The sequence below is a fragment of the Tachypleus tridentatus genome, chromosome 9 (genome assembly GCF_004210375.1).
Source record: "Tachypleus tridentatus isolate NWPU-2018 chromosome 9, ASM421037v1, whole genome shotgun sequence".
In the NCBI taxonomy this organism is placed as follows: Eukaryota; Metazoa; Arthropoda; class Merostomata; order Xiphosura; family Limulidae; genus Tachypleus; species Tachypleus tridentatus.
In genome coordinates, this window is record NC_134833.1 from 144,087,410 (window position 1) to 144,108,693 (window position 21,284).

General features: G+C 32.8%; 1 protein-coding gene across 3 annotated transcripts in view; it reads left to right on the forward strand.

Annotated features, from left to right (window-relative positions):
* The first annotated feature begins 13,905 nt into the window (after positions 1–13,905).
* LOC143226580 (maltase A2-like) overlaps positions 13,906–21,284 on the forward strand; it is a 28,350-nt gene continuing 20,971 nt past the window's right edge. Inside the window, exons 1-2 of one of the 3 annotated variants that reach the window (XM_076457734.1) lie at positions 13,906–14,045; positions 18,223–18,709. In XM_076457734.1, the coding sequence (XP_076313849.1) occupies positions 18,241–18,709 (469 nt within the window). In that variant the 5' untranslated portion in view covers positions 13,906–14,045; positions 18,223–18,240. Of the gene's footprint in view, positions 14,173–17,547; positions 17,806–18,222; positions 18,710–21,284 lie in introns of those variants that run through there. The other 2 variants (XM_076457737.1, XM_076457736.1) reach the window with 2 other exon arrangements.

Consider the following 21,284-nt stretch of genomic DNA (forward strand, 5'->3'; position numbering starts at 1 on the left):
TGATCATGGTTAATCTCCATATCCTTATACTACGCTATTCAGTTGTCCTTTATTTTGGTTTTTAATATTAACATTCAACCTAGAGGTCACCTTATGCCTACATAGGCTAAACGATCTCAATCATCAAGTGGTAACCTAGATGTAGAGTGACCATTTACTGGTACCGGCCACCACAAGACATTTGGAGCCAAAAATATATTATGTTGACTCTAACTCTTAATACGTCGCACACAGTTTACAGTGGTACTGCCGCTGGATCTTTTGTTATAAATATTCGCACAAAACTAGTTGTGTCTAATTTCCAACTGATTGGTTAGAGGGAAAGTAACTAGTATTGACTACTTTAATTGAATAATGGGATCAATCTTGTTATAAATTATTATCAAGTTAATACATATCAATATTCAATTAATTTCTAAACTGAAATTGAAATTTCCGGTTATTTTAAATCGTAATACACTGCTGGCCAAAATCTTAAGGCCAATGAACATAAAGAAAAAATATACATTTTGCGTTGTTAGGCTCAACCACTTATTTGAGTAGAGCTCAGAAAAATGAAAATAAGAAAAGGGAAATGAAAATAAAAACTTTTTTAGCATTTAATAGGAAAAAAATGTGAACACTGTGAAATTAGCCTAAATATTAGCTGGTCAAAAGTTTAAGACCATACTGAAACGAAGCGTTAATCGGTAAACACGTAAAGAAATTTAGTCATTTGTGTTCAAGCATTAGCGTTGTCAACATTTCTCACTAGCATCTCCTGTGTTGGTAAGAACACGAGAATCACAAGAACAAACACAATTTGTAGGCCTCTGATGCAATAAAACAATTCAGCAGATCAAACTGTAGGGAGGGATGATTGTATGCACCATATCCCCACCTAAAATGAAGGGGGGATGTATACCCTCCATTGCCCCTAGGATCTACGTCCCTGGGCCTAAATGTAGGCTTTTTCAGTAGCCGAAATGTACATCTTTAATATTGGCGTGCTTCTAAGCTTTTCGATCTGAGCGATAGTTCGTAAGTATCAGTCAGTAGGCCTAAGTATACATGCAAGTATCGTGGCAACAAGATTACTCTGTGACTGCATGTTTACAGCTTTTAGGTTCACGTAATCAGAGATTACCAATTTGCAAGTTAAACAGTTCACATAAGTGGTTGCAAAAATCATCCCTTCCCCCATCGGGTGTAAAAAATCTACGCCCCTGCGTAACACCAATAAGTCTTCACATCTGCGTAGGTAAGCTCCTGGAGAAAATAACAAAAGCAAGATTTTTATTTCACCTTACAGTCTTAACAATTTACTGACAGATATCTAAAACGCGTGGCGAAATCATCACCAAATTACTCGAATTACTTTGTCAGACTTTCAGAAGTTCGTCAAGGATTTAACTATGATCATACGACAGAAGCAGTTTTTCTAGGTGTCAAAAGATCGTTTGATTCATTATGGCACAAAGGCTTAAAATTATCTAAGTATAATATCCCAGTTGTGCTAATCCGCTTATTTTCAACTTCTTGTCAAGTTGCACAGCAAAAACGAGAAAAACAACACAACCTCGGCAACTTTACCGTATATAAGCAAACGTAACACAAGGTCTAGGCCATTAGAAGCACGTATTTGGCGTGTAGCACTAAAAGCCTTGAAACCTTTAGACCATGTGACAACAAGGCATAACTCTTTGCGTGCAACATTAAACCTACAGAAAAAACTACGGTATTCTACAAAGCTCGTAAAACAAATAACAAAATAATAAAGGGTTTGAATTTCGCGCAAAGCTACACGAGGGCTATCTATGCTAGCTGTCCCTAATTTAGCACTGTAAGACTAGAGGGAAGGCAGCTAGTCATCACTACCCATCAACAACTCTTTTATCAACGAATAGTGGGATTGACCGTCACTATTTAACGCTTCAACAACTGAAAGGACGGGCATGTTTGGTATGACTGGGATTCGAACCCGTAACTCTCGGATTACGAGTCAAGCGCTTTAACCATCTGACTATGCCGACCCTAAATAATAAATGAGGTTCAGTTTAAACCACATGACACACAAACCAAGTTTTCCAGATTTGTTACATTTTTGTGAATAATATTCGATAAAAACACTAACCTAGAATATACGATTTTCCGAGTAAAATAATAAACTATTTTCGGGTAATAGGTGGCTGGGGTAAAGGATGCAAAGCCTAATCCATAACATTTATCTGTGAAGTTTATATTTCACCCATAATAAAGTACAATAATGAAATGACAAGTCAAAATATTTGTACAAGTCAATAGAGTCAATGCAGCTTAAAACAGTAAGAATAGCGTACCGTAATATATCTCGATAAAGCCAGTAAGTTGAAAAGAGTTAAAGAACGATTTCCATTTATAGAATTAGCAATCTCACAGCACAAAATTCTACCACTCAAAATTCGCTATCGACACAATTTGTAAAATTAATTGAAACACCAATCTCCTTGACTTTCAAAGCAGCCCTTGTTTAAAACCAAAATATCAACCACGACTGATTGATTGATTGGTGCAAGCTAACCAGTAAAATATAACAAAATAACAAGTGAAAACAAACAAATTAGTATTTTAAAGTTAGGTTGGAATTTACTTGGAGCAAAGAAAACCACGAAGTTCCTGAAGAAGCAAGAATATTGAGTGGCCGTTTGGGCTTTTCCGGCTTTTTGTGTGGCTATTATATGAACGGAGTTAGAGGGCAACAATTCAACAGATTTTGTTTTTTTGTCATGAAGTATTGCGATCATATATCTTAAGCCACGAGAAAGAGAGACAGGAAGAAATCTCTTATTTCTGAGCGTCCCTGGTTCGTGAAACCTAAATACCTACATATAAGTAAAGGGTGGCGCTATATAACCTGAAGACTAAATGAAATATCATCCTTTTCATCTGAGTTAATTTTGTATATCTGTCCTCCATGGCTTTCTCCTTAAGTGTCACCATGAACATAGGAGATGCTGTCCATTTCAACTAAATTAATCATGAATAGTCTGCCTGAATTATCTTAGACACTTTCATTTGTCCTTTTCATTTCTACACATTCTTTCGAGAAGAAATTTGTTCATGCAACTTACTTAATAGTTGATTGTGACATTCTCATGCAACGTGGTTAGGAAACGGTTCAACGTAAACTGAACTTCAGAGGTGTTAAAGTTCGGTGAATATATTTATCAAACAGCTTTGAACAGTTCTTCTTATGTAGTAATCGAATTTATATATCATTTTGGCTGCTTTCTGGTTCACAAGATGATCATAGTCTCTCGTGTGGAAAAATAGTGCATTATTTGTTTTTCAGTTTATAATGTCCTCTTGGTGTTTTGTTATTACTGTGTTTAAATCACGAAGCAATCGTTTTGACATAGAACAACACAGATGTCGTGTATTTTGTCTTCTAGGATAGTTGTGTTTTAAGTCTGGTTATTTTCAGTGGAAATCGAGAACCAAAAACTGATAATAAAAATTATGTTACTTTATTGCTCTATACGGGTTCCAGTTTCGTGCCGTACTTGAAGCAATAATAGTTTTTTCTTGTTTTATTTAATTATAATTTTTAGTCGCGGCATAATGGCTTTAAGTTTCTTTTTTTCAAGTACAAACTATTAACTCATGACTCCATCTCTTGACCAACGTGAGATTTAATTACAGCTCCAGTTATTGAAAATTCCCTCTTCAATTAATAGCACCATAGCAGCTCATAGAACGGCTTCGAGTTTGTTTGTTTTTCTCAGGTATAAGCGTTTAGCTCATAATCCCGTCATCTCTTAACCGATTTGAGATCTAATTATAGTTTAGGACTCAGGACGCCAAACCTTTTCCATAGTTGTATTTGACCACGCACAAGGTCTCACAGGTTAATTAACTTTAATCTTGCCTAAAGGAATTTCAATTTGAGGGTAAGCTGGTAGAGATCCTCATAAGTACTAAAATTGAATCAGGTATACGCGCGCGCCCCACGTTTGGTATTGCTGGAGCACAAACATTTAGCTTATAAAACAGAAAAGAAAAAAGTATATATGTAAAAACGGCTGATATGAGTTGAGAAAATTTTATGTAGAGGAGCGAACAATGTTTCGACCTTCTTCGGTCATCGTCAGCCGTTTTTACATATATATATTTCTCTACAAGTGGGCTTTCTCATTATTATGGAGAAAAAAAAAAGGTGTTTCACAGACTGATTTAGTCTAATCCTGTCTAAACGAATTTCAAATGCCACGCTATTGAGGATTCCCTATTGTTTTAAAGCACTCTTTTTCTGGATGAACTGAGTGAACTGTTGTGACACGGAAGCATGGTACTTAATGATTCTCTGCAGATATTGACTCTAGTTATAGGGATATTGAGACTGTTGAGACTAGTTTCATGGTGTTTGCGCTAGCATGTATGTGAGAAAACCATCACTTGTATTAAGTATTTTTACGGTTTGGTTTGCTTCAAATTTTGCGCAAAGCTACTCGGGAGCCATCTGCGTTATATTTATATGAATCATACAATAATGCGAGATTAAATAAACGTAAAATAAATCATTCAAGTTATTAAGGGTTAACATATCCAATTTCGTTTATGAAATTCTTTCTTCTCGATGGTTCAGAGGTTAGTATAAAGGTTTAAAGCTAAAACTCGAGATTCGATATTGATGGGCAAGTTTATTCTCAAACCTACCGCATTAAATTTGAAAGACTTATCTGTAAAACTGTTATTTAATAATGTTGTTCTTTACATATCATATTTCGAAACTCCTTATATTTTGGGCAAGCTTAGTTTAAATTATCTGTAATGAATATATTTAGAGCTTTTTCAGTGTCCTAACGCCTAACCTCTTTAAGTGTAACCCATCCAGTTTATTTTTTTGCGTTTTTATTTTTCGCGCAAAGCTACATGAGGGCTATCAGCGCTAGCCGTCCCTAATTTAACAGTGTAAGACTAGAGGGAAGGCAGCTAGTCATCACCACCTATCGCCAATTATTGGGCTACTTTTTTACCAGTGAATAGTTATAACGTCACATTATAACGTCTCCACAGTTGAAAGGACGAGCATGTTTGGTGTGACGGGTATTCGAATTCGTTCTGCAATTGTAGTGTTGTGTATCTTTCCAAGAGTCACAGTGAAGCTCACATTTCTCACATGAAACCCAATACAGGCAATTACTGCACCCTACTAAATATTCTCCACTTATCCACGAACTACTTCTAATAATGTAGACGTTTTTATTTTTTATGTGGCAAACTATGACGTACGCAAACGACATCTATAGTTACACGTAACTAACTGATAATTTAAATAATATATAAATCAATAACTCCTGTGCAGCACTTAAATAATAGAAACAATAAACTCAACTACATTCGTCATGGCGTGGATGCCCTTCCTAATACGGTGAAGTGTTATTTTACTTGTCACGAGACATCAGGATTAGGCCTAACATCCGAAATACGATACCCTTTTTCCTTTAGTAACATACAACCTAATGGTACCTTTACCTAAAAACAACAGTAAGTTAATTCTTAGTACGTACTTATTTATGCACTATTTTTAAAACCTGATTAATCCCAACATCGATATCATACAGATAGAATCTCCTCGTAACAATATGCGGCCATACTCTCATGTTCCAGATAATCGTACAATTATTAATTTTGTAGAAATCTTTCATCCTGCATGATTATTATTTTTCGGTAATATTTAACAAAAATAACAAAATTCAATTTCATACTATTATTTGACCTACACAATTATTAAAGTTGAAGTCTAATAAATTTTTTTCCACCTGAATTATTATTAAAATTTCTTGACATTTTCTGAGCGACACTGTTATTTGGAACATGAAAATAAATAAGCTTTAACCAATTAAAAAAAAAAAAAAAGAAAAGAAGAGACAAATATTCTTTAAATTATTAGTGACTGCCAATCATAGCTGAAAATTAATTGTACATTTTAAGTGTTCTAGTTTCTTAGTTAATTATGGTTGAAATAATAGTGTTTTCTTTTTTGGATTTGATAGACTATCTAATCAGTTTTTAGGAGAATGGAAGCTTTGTGCTGTTCAGAAATTCTGATAAAAAGCAGAAAAGTCAAAGTTACATGAAACAAAAGCTTAAGACTTTCAAACGAAAAATACATTGAACACTGATAGTCAAGAATATCAAGCAACGACAAATGTAATTTTAAACAAAAAAAAAGTTTATTAACACAAACGTGGAATTCTGGTCGAGATAGCTCTTTCCACGTGCTCTGACTGTTTGTGTCGAAAGTTCAAGTCCGGAACGATGTAAGCAAGTCGTGTAGATATCCCACAAATCTGCAAATTAAGTATTTTAGTGTGTCGTAGCCACAGTTTCAGCCAATCAAGTAAACATCTACCTCCAATGAAGTCTATATCGAAATACAGAAAACGGTATCTCAAGGTTAATCTTCATGCCTTTATATGCTTAAAAAATATTAATACACATGTACGAACTTGTTACATCAGGTTGAACAGGAACGGTACCAAAGTGTATAAAATACATAGAAATATAGAAGAAGGAAAAAAAAAGAACATTCGAGAATATATTCGAATAAAAATATATTTTGAAAAGTAAAATTTGTGATTATAATTCAGTCATAACCGATTCACTTTGGAGAAAAAAACAAATGAAACAAATCTTCACAACACCATTCTCAAGAGTAAATTGAAAACACATACTCTATTTCACCTGTCGTATATATTTATCATCTTAATTATTTATGAAATAAGGTTACGGGACTTTTATTAACAGTAATTTTGTTCGAGAAGTAAGTGAATTACAAGATGCGCATTAAAAAATATAAGTACATTGTTAATTATACATATTACTAGCCTTCTTTTGGCCCAGCGGTAAATCTGAAAGCTTATAACGCTAAACACCGAGTTTCGACACGGACAATGTACAGGTCACAAGTAACCCATTGCAAAGATTTATGTTTTGAACAAATAAAATATATATAATTAAAATATAAGAATCACACTAAGTCCCAAAATGGATTAACAAAACAGTGTCATAAAATGTTATAAAGGTCTGGGATTACGGATAGAAACGATTTGGACTGTAGAAGAGTTGTTACTTTTGTTTTATTTTCAATGTTTCGTCCTTGTAACTTCGCCAGGGAAGTTTATAGCTTAATTTGCTTTCGGTTAGGTATCTAACTTAAAAAAGTTTCTTTTGGGAACTGGTTTCAATCTAACTGAGATTACAGTTAAGTCTATTCCGAGTTATGGTAGACTCAGGTATTGCAAAGTCTGCCATAATTAGTTATGTTGACACCATTCTATTTACTTACGAACGTTTCGGGGATTGTAAAATTCAGCATCATTATAGAAAATAACAATAACGGTTATTACAATGCATAGTGTTTGTTTGGAATTTCACGCAAAGTTACTCCATGGCTGCCTGCACTAGCCGTCCCTAATTTAGCAGTGTAAGACTAAAGGGAGGGCAGCTAGTCATCACCACCCACCATCAACTCTTGGGCTACTCTTTTATCAACGAATAGTGGGATTAACCGAACGTTACAACGCTCCCACGGCTGAAAGGGCGAGCAGGTTTGGTGTGACGGAGATTCAAATCTGCAACTCTCAGATCACGAGTCGGGTGCCTTAACTACCTGGCCATGCGAGGTCCAGCATTCTGGAAGATTAGTTATTCAGCTAAGTCTATATGATTATTTTTTCCAGAATTAGTACGTTAGTGCTATGGCCCGGCATGGCCAAGCGTGTTAAGGCGTGCGACTCGTAATCTGAGGGTCGGCTAGCACAGATAGCCCTCGAGTAGCTTTGTGCGAAATTAAACAAACAAACAAACAAACAAACGTTAGTGCTGCCATCTATCGGTTTTCCAGCCGATCAATCAATATTATGTACAGGTTTATCAACATGTCCTACTTGTCAAGAAATTTCGACTGGTGTTATATTAAAGTCCTCCCATGTTTAGTTATTTGATTACAACATGCTCGTTGCTATTTGATTAGCAAGTTACTTTGTTTCATCTACATATATGCTAGAATAATATTTGAATATGCAGTTTTGGATTTAGGGGGACGATCGGTAGCCTGATATGGTAACTGGTATAAAACCCAAGATCTTTTGTCAGGAGGCAAATCATAATCCACTGTTAATTGATCTGTTTTGTACAGTATTATTTGTAAAAAATATTTTTAAACAGAAATAATGCGACGAATATTTCTAATATGCAAATGCTACATCATACTTTTCTTCATCTTATTTTTCACACTTAAAATGTATTATTATTATTATTTTTAAGACTTTAGTTTAAACATTCTGAATCTGTTCGAAATAATGTGGCAAACTTAGCTTTTCCGCAACAGTTCATGAACTGTAGATAATTTCCTTGACTGGATAAAATAACTTATCATAGTTTAACGTGTGCTAAGAAAGCTTTTGTTTGTTTGTTTTGGAATTTCGCACAAAGCTACTCGAGGGCTATCTGTGCTAGCCGTCCCTAATTTAGCAGTTTAAGACTAGAGGGAAGGCAGCTAGTCATCACCACCCACTGCCAACTCTTTTACCAACGAATAGTGGGATTGACCGTCACATTATAACGCCCCCACGGCTGCAAGGGCGAGCATGTTTGGCGCGACAGGGATGCGAACCCGCGACTCTCAGATTAAGAGTCGAGTGCCTTAACCACCTGGCCATGCTGGACCTTTAGAATGTGATATAATAGTGACAGTCAAACACTATTCGGTCAGATGCGAATATCACAATAGTTAGTGTTAGGTGCTGTAGACTAGCTAGCTGCCTTCCCTCTGGTGTATCAGTTTAAAATTAAAGACGATTATACGCGATTAGCTAAATTTTATTTCCATTTTATTTATTTAACACAAATTTAATATATTTGGGTTTTCTAACATAAAACCAATTTCCTGACAAGTATCGGATAGGTAAACTCGCAATGACAGCAAATTCTATTACATAAGAAGGAGAGTGTTGTGTAGCTGATTATTTGACTGAATTCTACGATGCGTGAGAAATAGACTGATTGTTTTCATTGTCCTTTAAATGTGTTCAATCTTTATTTAGACACGCAACAAAACGTGTGTGCCCGTTTTGACAAGTGGACGATCGACTCCACTGGATCAGTGAATAGCTTATCAGTTTTTCCATCCCTTAAGATGATTTGTGCTGAATTAGCTCAATCACTTTTCATGCTTAAAAATTTTGGCGTGCCTTATTTCAATATATGAATGAAACCGCAAAATACATTTTAATAAGTTATTTTTATTTAATTGCAACAACAACAACAACAGAAACGTACTTAATCTTATCAACACACTTTTAAAAACCGTGTTGTTAAAGGCAAGATAGAAACTTTTTACTTCCATTATAAACATTCTATACTAGCATTGATTACACGTTTTGGTTTATTTTCAATTTTGTGCAAAGCAACTCAAGGACTATCTGCACTAGATGTCCTAAATTTAGCAGTTTAAGACCAGAGGGAAGGCAGCTAGTCATTACCACCCACCACCAACTCTTGAGCTACTCTTTTACCAACGAATAGTGGGATTGACCGTGACATTATAATGCCCCCACTACTGAAAGGACGAGCATGTTTGGTGTGACGGGGTTCGAATCCGCGACCCTCACTCATATTACGAGTCGAGTGCCTTAATCACCTGACCATGAGGGGCCTTTGATTATAGGCAAGGCCGGATTAATGGTTTTATTGGCCCTAGGTTTTTCAATTTATAGAGGCCCCCTCGAGATAGGACCTTTACGTGTAATACATTTTTAGTCATAGTTTGTGGCTCCCTTATTAGTGTGAGGCCCTGGGCTTCAGTCCGATAAGCCAATGCCTTAATACGGGGTATGATTGCAGGTTAACATCCAAAGGTTGTTCAGTCATATGACATTATTAGTGTGAAATACGCGTAATGTAGAAAAACTAGTTATAAATTTATATGAGCCTTCTGAAACACACAAATACTCATAATCAGAAATTACAGGTGACGTTAAGATTATGTGAAACACCTTACGGAACTGTAGTGATTAAGATTTTAAAATACGAGTATCGAAGCTACCATGAACTGTTGTTAAATAATAAATAAAATACGGATAATAACGATATAAGCGGTATTAAGAGAGAACATGCAATAATTTATTCTATAATGAGGAAAACATAGAAACGGGGAAGATGGTCATTACCATTTTGCACGTGTTCATCATAGCAACAAACGTATATAAAAATCAACAAGTGTTGGTCCACTGAATTACTAAATGATTTTAATAGCCGCTCTATAACGTTAAAAAATAACAATGTTTATCTGTATCAGTATTTACATGATGTTTCATTTATTTATAAGGTGCTTTGCTTTCGTTTACTGATACTATTTGTTCTTCCAGTAAAATATTTTTATAATGTTTTTTTGAAAAAAGGGAAAGAAGCAGATCTGATGCTGGTATAAAGATGCTTATTATGGCTTATTTATTTTAGAACAAAGTCTCGTTAGTAATGTATCTCAGAACGGCTGGTATGGGTATTAACACTTTTGCTGATAAAGAGAGAACAACGTTTCGACCTTCATAGGTTAAGAAGCTGAAGATGACCTAGGAAGGTCGAAACGTTGTTCTCTCCTTATCAGTAAAAGTGTTAATATCTATACCAGCCGTTTTGAGATTTTTTTTTTTAATTTCAAGTGGGTTTCTCGTCGTCAAGAAGCCACGTTAGGCTATCTACTGTGTCCACTGTGGGGAACCAGACTCATGATTTTCATTTTTAAGTCCCTAAACTTACTGCTGTCCCTAAAGAGGAGAGAGACGTAACTTCTTCTTTCATGGTACTTCCATGATGATCAACATAGATTTTCACAAAATGTCTGTCATTATATAAATTTGACATGAACTTGTCATGTTTACTGTGATTAACACACATAAAAAAAACGTTAAAATAATCTCACATGTGTTCTTATATCAGTTAGTAACCTAGCTTTTATCTAACATGTTGTTATTTATATGAATAGTTATGTATCCAGCACACTCCATTTGTGCTTGGAATGGCTTCGTTAAGTATCCTCCCCCACACAGTAAAATACCCGACCACAAGTGCACAGTACAACCTTTCTTTTGTTAAAATTTGAATCTGTATTAGCTACAAGACCAAACTGTCTTCTAATGTTCCATCTAGCCGTTTTTGCTCTATCATCTGGTTTACTTAGCGCTATTAACTCCTTAACTTTTATTGTTGGTATAGTATCATCTTTAGGAGTAGTTATCAAGATACTTTGACACCCCAAGAATGCTGCTTCTGTATGTGTGGGAGGAGGGAGAGGGGGGGAAGAGAGTGAAGATCAAAGGATACTGTTTGAGGGTTAAATAATTATATTGTAATATATGCATCCGAGAACTGACTGTTATGTAATAGTTATCAGAGGACGATGATGTCATAGTACCACGATTGTGTAAATCAAACCACCAGAGAGTGATGTAAATCAAGGTATTTCAAACTACCATTTTTATAGTAACAACCAAAGCCTTAAAATCAACATTTGTAAGTAAAACATTAAATATATTATTGTTATCTCTTGGTCTTATCAACTTCATAGTTTTTACATAAGTAAGTTAAATTGCATGTATCTTACAAAAGTTGACAGTGTTTTTATGTAGTATAGTATAGTGTTTCTAGCATATAGATTTCAACTTGTCTCAACTTACGTTTATCATTTTAATTTATATATATAATTATATTACATGTTTTTGATGCTGTTATTAGATTCTACAGGCAAAGAGTATTACTATAGTCCGATAGGACTGCAAACATTTTTTAACTTATCTCATCTTAAGTTTATAGTTGTCATTTATATATATATATATAATTTATATATCTAATTATATTATATTTGTTTTACAAAGCTGGATGGTGTTTCTACAGGCAGACATTGTCACTGCAGTCCCATAGGACAGCATACTTTTCTCAATTTATGTTTACAGTTTTTGAAAGTACATTTAATTTACATGACATGCTTTTGCTGTTTCTAGAGCTGGATAGTGCTACTAGCATACTTATCTTACTGTTTATAGTTTTGTTTTCATGGCTAGGGCTGCTAAGGAAGATGATGTTGCTATACATGAATATATCACTAACATGATGACCTCATTGTAGAATGTCTCAACATGTGATTTGTTTCATCAATATTATAGTTTAGATTTAATTACATGTCCTAAAATTGGAAATGAAGCTTTTTAAAGGGACAACTATTATAAGATATTGTATCAGGTTTGTCAATGTTTATTGCATATACTATCATAATTTATCCGTTATTTGAACAAGTCAAGTATTAGTAGATTAATTTCACTTCTGAATTTAATTTGCACAACGTATTTTTTACATTTTCTGGCGTTTGTATGTGAAACTCTTATTAATATCACTAATTTACTTGTTCTGTTTTTTTTCATTTCTGCTAGTAAATATTGTATAATATCCAATCACCTGAGAAGAACTGTTATACAAATCTCTTAATAACAACTAAACAATAACTTCATGTTTAGCTTTATAAATTAATTTGTTTCACCAAAGTTTAAAGTTAAAAGAACAAGGTAAATAGTTGTGTTTAACCATAACAGTTATAGAAATCTATAATCTTACCTATCTGGAGATATTTTCACAAATATATATCAAGAGCTTGTTTCTTGCTTACTGTATGTAACTAATGGCATATAAGCATTTTTTCATTTCTTTCTCAGAGCTATTAACCTAATCATTTTACTACAACTAAATGCGATAAATAAATGACTTATTTTTTTACCAGTTACTCTGTTGTTTAAAATAGCAACACTTACCACTTTATGATTTCTTTATATAGAACATTTAATGGAAATACAAAGCATGCTTCAATTAAAATTAACAAAACTTCATGAATTTAGAGTACAGATTATAAACGAACTTTCATTATGTGTGAATCAGAACGCTAGCAATGATTATTTTACACAGATTTCTAATCCACACCAATAGTATCTAGTAGGTCCAACTTCAATGGTGTTGATAAACTTTGATTGTTTGGAAATATAAAGTGAAGAACATAACAAACGATCAGCTTCTTAAAAATAAAGTTTAATAGCATTGAAAAGTCTGGAGTTAAAAAATTTTCTGACACGTTTTGGTAGAATATATTATTTCTAGCTTGTAATGATATACATGTGACAAAGTCATGTCATTTTATAATTATTAAAAAAAAAGTATTTCAAATTTTTTGACAAATTAGATATTATATTATATTAGTTAGTTATCACCATTAGATTCCATCAAGGAACATAGGGCCGCAATCGCTTGCGATTCTTCAACAGGTATTTAAGTGAGTAGGTTGTTTTTAGTAGTGTAAGACAGCTAGTCATCACCACCCACCGCCAACTCTTGGACTACTCTTTTACCAATGAATAGTGGGATTGATCCTAACTTTATAACGCCCCCACGGCTGGGAGGGCGAGCATATTTGGCGCGACGCAGGCGCGAACCCGCGACCCTCGGATTACGAGTCGCACACCTTATGCGCTTGGCCATGCCAGGCCTATATTATATTATATTATATTATAACATTTAATCTTATTACATTAGGTATCTGTATTTTGAGAAAATATTCGTTTGTTTGTTTGTTTTGGAATTTCGCAGGGGCTATCTGTGTAATTTTGAGAAAATATTCACCACCCAAACTCTTGAACCAACTAAGACAAATTATCTTTGTCATAATAACGTTTATACAAATCCTGTATTTGATTTATGGTAAGTGAATTTTAAGCATCTTATAACGGACATAGTTTGCTAAATTCATGGTGTAAAACTTAATCCTAATACAGAATAATTATAATTTTACGTTTATACATTTAACCAAACCGTATTTATCCATTCTGCTTTCCGTAGGTGACACAAATTGATCTCTTGCGTGTCATATATATATATAGTTGCATCATATACTACGGGGTTCATTGAATATTTTAACGGGTCTGGAGGAGGAAGGAAAGTTATCTCTTTATAGGACTTCTAGTGGATTATATTCGAATTTATAGGTAGAGGTTTTAGAAGATAAAATCACTTGGGTTATCAACATATTTTGTAGACAAAAGTTTGACTTAGTTTCTATACATAATCTGATCTGATTTGATTTGTTGTTACATTACGTAAAAAATAAAATTAGTAAGTAGGTTATTATCATAAAAGGGATGATAATTCCATATTGTGGGGTTATTGTACTATTTCAAATAGCACATTGGGTATTTGTAGATTGTAATGTAATACCGCTACTTGGCGTGGTCTAAAATGTTTTTAAGTTCTGTAACATTTAATAGACTGCGTTTATGAGCAGTCCTTAAACTCATTAATAATAATAACACTTTGCTTTTTAATTTGAGCATAATATTTGCTTTTCGTGTAAAGTTGTAGTCTGTAACATTGTTAATTTTGGTATAACTTCTTAAACTTAAAAGTTTGAATATTAAATTTTTTTGTGTATTTTTGGCTTTTATTTAAATATTGTGTGTGTGTGAATATGTATGTAACTTAAGGGACTATCTAGGATGCCCAATTCATTTGAAAATAAAAATAAAACATTCATATTTAGTCTTATTATTCAAATATTTAACAAGCTTTTCCTTAAATTTCCATAAATTAACAATATCTACCACATCTGAAGGTAGCCCATTATAATTGCCAACCACTCTGTTAGAAAAATGCAGCTGTCTTACCTGTAGATAGCTTGTAATGTTGGTTGAGATTTGTTTTTTCCCCAAGTCCGACTCATCATTCTCCTTTAAATATGAAAAGAGATAATTGTCAATTCCACTAGCAACCTTAAACACTTTAATCAGAATCCTTCTAACTTCCTTTGCTGTGAGAAAACAGTTTCAGTGAACTTCATAAGGTAAGCTACCCAAGGTTAAACACAATACTGCAAATGTGGTCTTACTATACCATTGACTTACACAATGACATTATAACCTTTTTCGTACTTTGTTTGGTATTTCTGTAGTTACAAGTTCTGCTTGTCCCATTACCAACAGCAGACTGCTTAGATTGTTTAAGAGACTGATTAATTAGAAGACTTAGTGCTATGGAAGTAAAATATATGAAGTTATTCCCATTGAGATTATAATTCAAATTATAATATCTCAAATGTATTACTTAGTATTTATTATAATCAAAACCCATCTTGTTTATTCAATCATCTTCCAAAAGAATCTAAATTAATTCTTGTAGCTAACACTGCCCAGAACATGGATATCATCAAACTAAACGTATCGATAATTCCTTTGGATAAATAAAATATCTTAAATAAAAACATTTAGGAAATAAAAGGAATTATTTTAAAGTTATTTTCAGATGTCCTTCTAAGAGATTAATAATTGAAAGTAAATGTAGTACTCATATATTCATGACTTTTATTATCATAGGTTTTTGTTTCTTCTCGGTTTATCTTGTGGCAACAATCTCTTCCTGGAACTTGACTACGTGTCAGTATAATGTCCCCAAAATACCTTGATTCAGTTCTCCTCTAACATGCATTTTGAAGTTTCATTCTAATTATGTGAAGTAAACAGTTTAATTATGTAATATCTATTTTTGCTGTTCATTTGATACTTAATAATAATACTTTTGTCATCTCAAAATCAATTTATAAAGTGGTGAAGATAGCATGCTTTTTATCAGCTGTTGTAAAGTGTGATACACTATATCTTAATCTCTCATGTTATTGATTGATTGAAAAACTTGGACAGTTTTATGAGACAAATTATAGTGCAGTAGAATATGTACTATATGATATGTAGTTGAAAAGAAAGAGAAAAAATTGTGAAATCACTCTATCTTCTGTTGTAAAACTGAATATCATTTTTGTATATAAGAACTAGCTTGTCACAACCATATTCTAGGAAATAATTACATATAGTTTCTTTCTATGTGAGAAATATGTTTGATGGAAGTATACAGTAAAAATCAGTTTTTTTGTTTTTTTTTCAAAAGCAAGTTCTCTAACATTTAATGTAGTGAGTGTTCTAATAATAGAATATCCAGGTAATCAACCTGGTTATTTTATTTCAAGTACAGTGAGACACAATAAGCTTTAATTTAATCATCAATTATAGCCAGAAGCTTTAATCACCAGTGTCTTTAATCTCTTGTTATTTAGTTATATTTGATATGTCTCATTTGTATGTAAAAATGTTAATAGCACAGACAAATGATCCTTTGAAATAAATTATAGTTTATTGAATAAGTTGTATGCACTAAAGTTATTTTTTCAATATTTGTATTTGTGAATATTATATATAGAGTATGTATGTATAACCAAGTAAGAAACACCTCAAGACATGAGCCTTACACAGAATCCATTTTTTTTTTATCAGGCAATCAGTACCACTGTTTATTTAGGGATGGCTCGGATTACTTATCAAAGTATTGTTTTGGATATTTACTCAGTAGATTATCAGTTTTACAGAACTGTACACTCTTTCCTTTTATAACAATAACTGTGTAATGATTGAGTCGTGTGTTCTGAGAATGTCTGAATATCATTGTAAAAAGTTTGTTGTTTTTTTTACTTCTTGCATGATAAAACAATGGTGTCAGCCAATTTCACTGAGTTTATATTTTTAAATGGAGTATCTACTTTTATAAGTATTATTAATAGTATTAATTTAAAATAATTATAATTATAATTTAAATTATGTTATCATTACCACATAAAGTTAACTTTCTTAACAGAGCTGGTGTGCCTTTGAAAATATTAAGTACAGGGTGAAATAGGAACTACAGTGAATATTATATAAATATTACACTAGAAACCTCATTGTATTAAAAACTTAGCTGTAAATACAACCTTCTTCTATTGAAACATTGTATTAGAGAATTAAACGAGTGAAGAAAAAACCTTTTCAAAAACAGAAGTTTATGGATGGGTTATATTAGTCCTTGAAAAAGAATGCAAACAAGATGTCAGGGATGATATTTGCATCACCTCTATAATAGCTTGTTAGTTTCTTATAAGTAACTAAATTTATGAACATGTAAATGTTTTGGGTGGCTATATAAGTGAGAAATAAAATGTGTTGGTTTTGGTAGATGGAGTTTTAAGTCACAAAATCTGTAGATTATTACTTTGGTTATTAAATAGTGTCGTATCTGGTAAATTCAGTTGTATTTGAAATGTGTAATATAACAGATTTTTCTGTATAGAAGGGACTGATGTTTTTGGTAAAGTCTGAAGTGAAGTTTTCATGTATGTGGGTCCTTGTTCAAATGTTAGCCTCAGTATAGTCTTAGATGTGGTTCGTAGATTGTTTTCATGACTAGTAGTATTTGACATCGTTTCTAGAAGGAACTTTTACTGATAGTATGGTAAACATAAAACATTTCTTGGAATAGTTAGTTTTACTCTGATGTAGTAATTAGCTTGTATCTGTGCTACTTGAAGGTTTCTTTTAATTTCTGATAGCATGTGGTATGTAGTAAGTTTACATTAGCTACCATGTTTGTAAATGTATTAAAAAAAAGAAATTCTTGTGATCATATGAGCTCATTGAAATGTGATCTGTAGTGTGAACAAGTTCACTATTTATACTACTGAAAGATGTTCCTATGAGTTCTGAGAATTTCTTTTTAAATTGCTGGGACAACCTTGATTACCCGACAGACCTCGTGGTTATTTAACTGTTTGCTAATTACTTTACATACATATGGGAGTTAACACAGCAACCTCTCTTAGAGATGTTAAGAACATCACTTCTGTAGCATATTTTAACCCAATTTTGTAAGGACTATAACGCACACATAATGGTAATTGTGAACATTTTGAGTGTTTGTATGTTATCATAATATTGCAATTTCAATTTAATTATGAAAAGTGGATGATTGTGCTTGTAGGTTTATTTTCATTTATTGGACAAGTTTATCACTCTATTTAAGTTATCCATACTGTTAGAAGCAACTTTTTTTTTTTTTTTTTTTTTATTGAGGGAGGCAATGTTAGTAGTAACTGCATTTGTTGTGGAGGTTACTTTTCACCTTGAACCATGAACGTATAAAAGCCACTAAAAAGGGAGGAGGGAACTTGCATTAAATTAAAAATGGCTGATTAAGTTTAATTACTGTTCTTAATCTGAAAATTACCAGTAGTAAAGTGTTTTACATTAAAAATTACCATTGAAATTGTTGTTGCATGTGCTTTGAAGATTATTATTTGTTTATTTTCAGATTTTCTAGCAGCCAACCATGGAGAATGAAAATTACAAGGGAGCTACAGTGAGTGAAAGCAGTGTCGAGGTTAAGGATGAACCTAATCCTGTTGTTGAGCCTGAAATTGATGAAGAAGCTGCCGTCAAGGAACGTTTAACATCTGATGACCCTACTAAAGTAAAATTTAGTCCAGAGAAGTTTCATGCTGATGAGAATGGTGAAGCCAAGGTTGACATAGAAAATGTCCAGAATTTTGTTGGGATGGGTAAAGATGAATTGATGAAGTATGCAAATGATCCATTTTGGATTCGTCTCCGAATGCTGCTCTTCGTCCTTTTCTGGGTTCTGTGGGTGGCTATGTTAGTTGGAGCAGTTATCATCATCATTTTGGCTCCACGCTGTGCTCCTCCTCCCCAGAGGGAATGGTGGCAGAAGAGTAGCATCTATCAGGTGCATGTGAAGTCTTTCAAAGACTCCAATGCTGATGGAGTTGGAGACCTTAAAGGTAACACTGTGGTTTATCTGTTTCCTTCTTTTATGTTGTGTTACATTGTGGCCACTGTTCTTGTTTTTGCTGCATTATTTAATAAGTTTAATTGCTGTTATGATAGATTTTTAACAACCTTGATTCACCATATAAAACACATTAATTTCATTGGATATTTTATAACAATTCTTTTGTTTTTAAAATTATATCAAAGTCTGTAATTCAAAAATGTTTTAATCATCAGGGCATTTTATTTTTTTAGTTTCACACAGTATATGTATATATATTCTTAACCCTGAAGTAGTGAGATCTGTTTTGAAGAGGCCAGCAGTTGGTATTCAAATGTAGTAAAATAATCTTTTTTTTAGACTCAGCTCCTTTGTACCATAAAACACTAAACCAACCAACCAATCTTTTAGACTCTAATTTTGAAAATTTAGTTGTATGGCATGTGAGATTTTCTCCTTGTTAATTTACAAAGAAGTGCTATGCTTATTTTATACAGAAACACCATGAAGATAAAATTTAAGGATGTCAAAAGAACTGTTGGTTTATTTTAGGCTGTCCTTTCTACCAAATTAAACTTAGGGGCAGGGGACAACAATCCAAAGCCAGCTCTTATCATTCAGTTATTATTTATAAAACATTACCTTCTAGTTAATGAACCCACCACATTTGAAGGCAATCCATTCCAAAACCCAATCGCTGTCTGAAAAAAAAGTAAAAGTTTGCAGATAACTTCTACCCTGTCAGAATTTATAATTGTGACCTAACTCCTACTTTTCTCACCATTAAGTTGGAAGAAGGATGATTAGTCAACACTCAATTCTTTTGAAATCTTAAACATTTGTCAGATTCCTTTGAGCCCTACATTTTGAGATAAAGTAATTTCAGATTTAAACCTGTTCCTCTAGGTGTCACTCCTTTGAATCCTCCTTTCATTGTCTTTCCCAAGATAAAGAGCCTAAGACTTAACACAATACTTGTTATGTGCAAATTTAGTTAATTTTTTTTTTTTTTAATTGTTGCCACACAGTTAGAATTTCAGGTAGATTATGATATTTATAGAATATTGTTTGTTTTGTGCTTGTGTGTTCTTAAGTGCATTATTTACTTATATAAAAGTTTAGTAAACTAATAGCATTAATCTCAAAGAATAAATGAAGGCTTGGCATTCATGGACAGTTAAAAAAAACCCAAAAAATGCAGGTAATTATATTTCTTGTTGTTTGTTTTTTGTCATTAAGAAATGAGTAAAATATAAAAATCAGATGCTTGTTAGGTGAGATAAGGTAATGTAAAAAAGAAATAGATTATGCTGGAGGTGTACTCCTGATCAGCTTGTGTGTTACATAATTCAGTATGGTAACTTGTAATTTACTACTTATGTGGTGGGATTATTAGTTAGACATAGTTCTAAGGGGAATAAAACAATGAACATAAACAGATGAAAACTCTTAAGTCTTGAGATATTTAGGACAAACAGTTGTAGTTTTCTGTTATAATTTGCAGCCACTCTAGAAAGAACAAATGGATAATTTAGATTTATTTCAAACCTACTATGGTGGTTAGAAGGTTCATCAAGTTGACTGAGAAAATGAAAGATAGAATATGAAGTTTCACTGAAGAAAACAAAAGTTTGATCTTCATTTTAGGTTTTAGAGGCTATGCAAATGAAACTTAAAAATTTGTTGATGAAGGAAGGTAATTTTAACCTTATCAACAAAATCACTCTGATGTTGGAGCAGCCAACAATTTTATTCCATATAAATATTTATGGACATAATTTTAGTACAAGTGCTTACTTAAAAAAAGGCTAGTATTTCATGTACAAAATACTTTTAATATTTACTGAAACCTCGCCAAATTTCATGGTTACATGAAACATGTTAGTATGGAACCTTGTTATTATGTGGTTACAAGGCTGGTCACACTGACTGACTCTCTGTGGAAGAGTTAATTTGTAACACTTTGGAATAGTTGCCTTACACAGAGAATAGAACAGTAAAAACAAATTTCATCTTGCTCATATATTTTTGTTTTCAATTTCTATTTGCAGATAGGATAATTTATCTAAGTTTTCCCTTTGGAAATCTAAGTTTAGAAATACAATATTTTGAGTTGAAGAACAGATTTATTTTACTGTGCATCCCGTAGTTCTGAATTTATTGTAATTACTCTAAAGAAAACATATTGCCTAATCTTTATTGAAATTATTTTTAAATAACTGCACCTTACTTGTCTTATATTTTTCCATATAATTGCAAAACCAGATAATAAAAACGCCCTTAATTTTGCTGTCGACTTTTTTCCATTTTATTTACAAAAATGGCAATATAAAAACTTGCTATTAGAAGTGTGGAGTTCAGTGTTTCAGTTGTTTTAATTGATATTATAGGAATTGTATTTTACAACTGACTTCAAACAGTTTTTATGCATTCCTCAATTCTAGGTTAATAACCACTTTGTTAGTAACTTCTGAGAAACTTGTACAAAACTATTCACAACCCTTGACTTCTAATCTCTGCTACATGTGACAAAGCACGTCAAATTACTGTCAAATAATTCAAATAGTAGCTGGCATATTAATCCA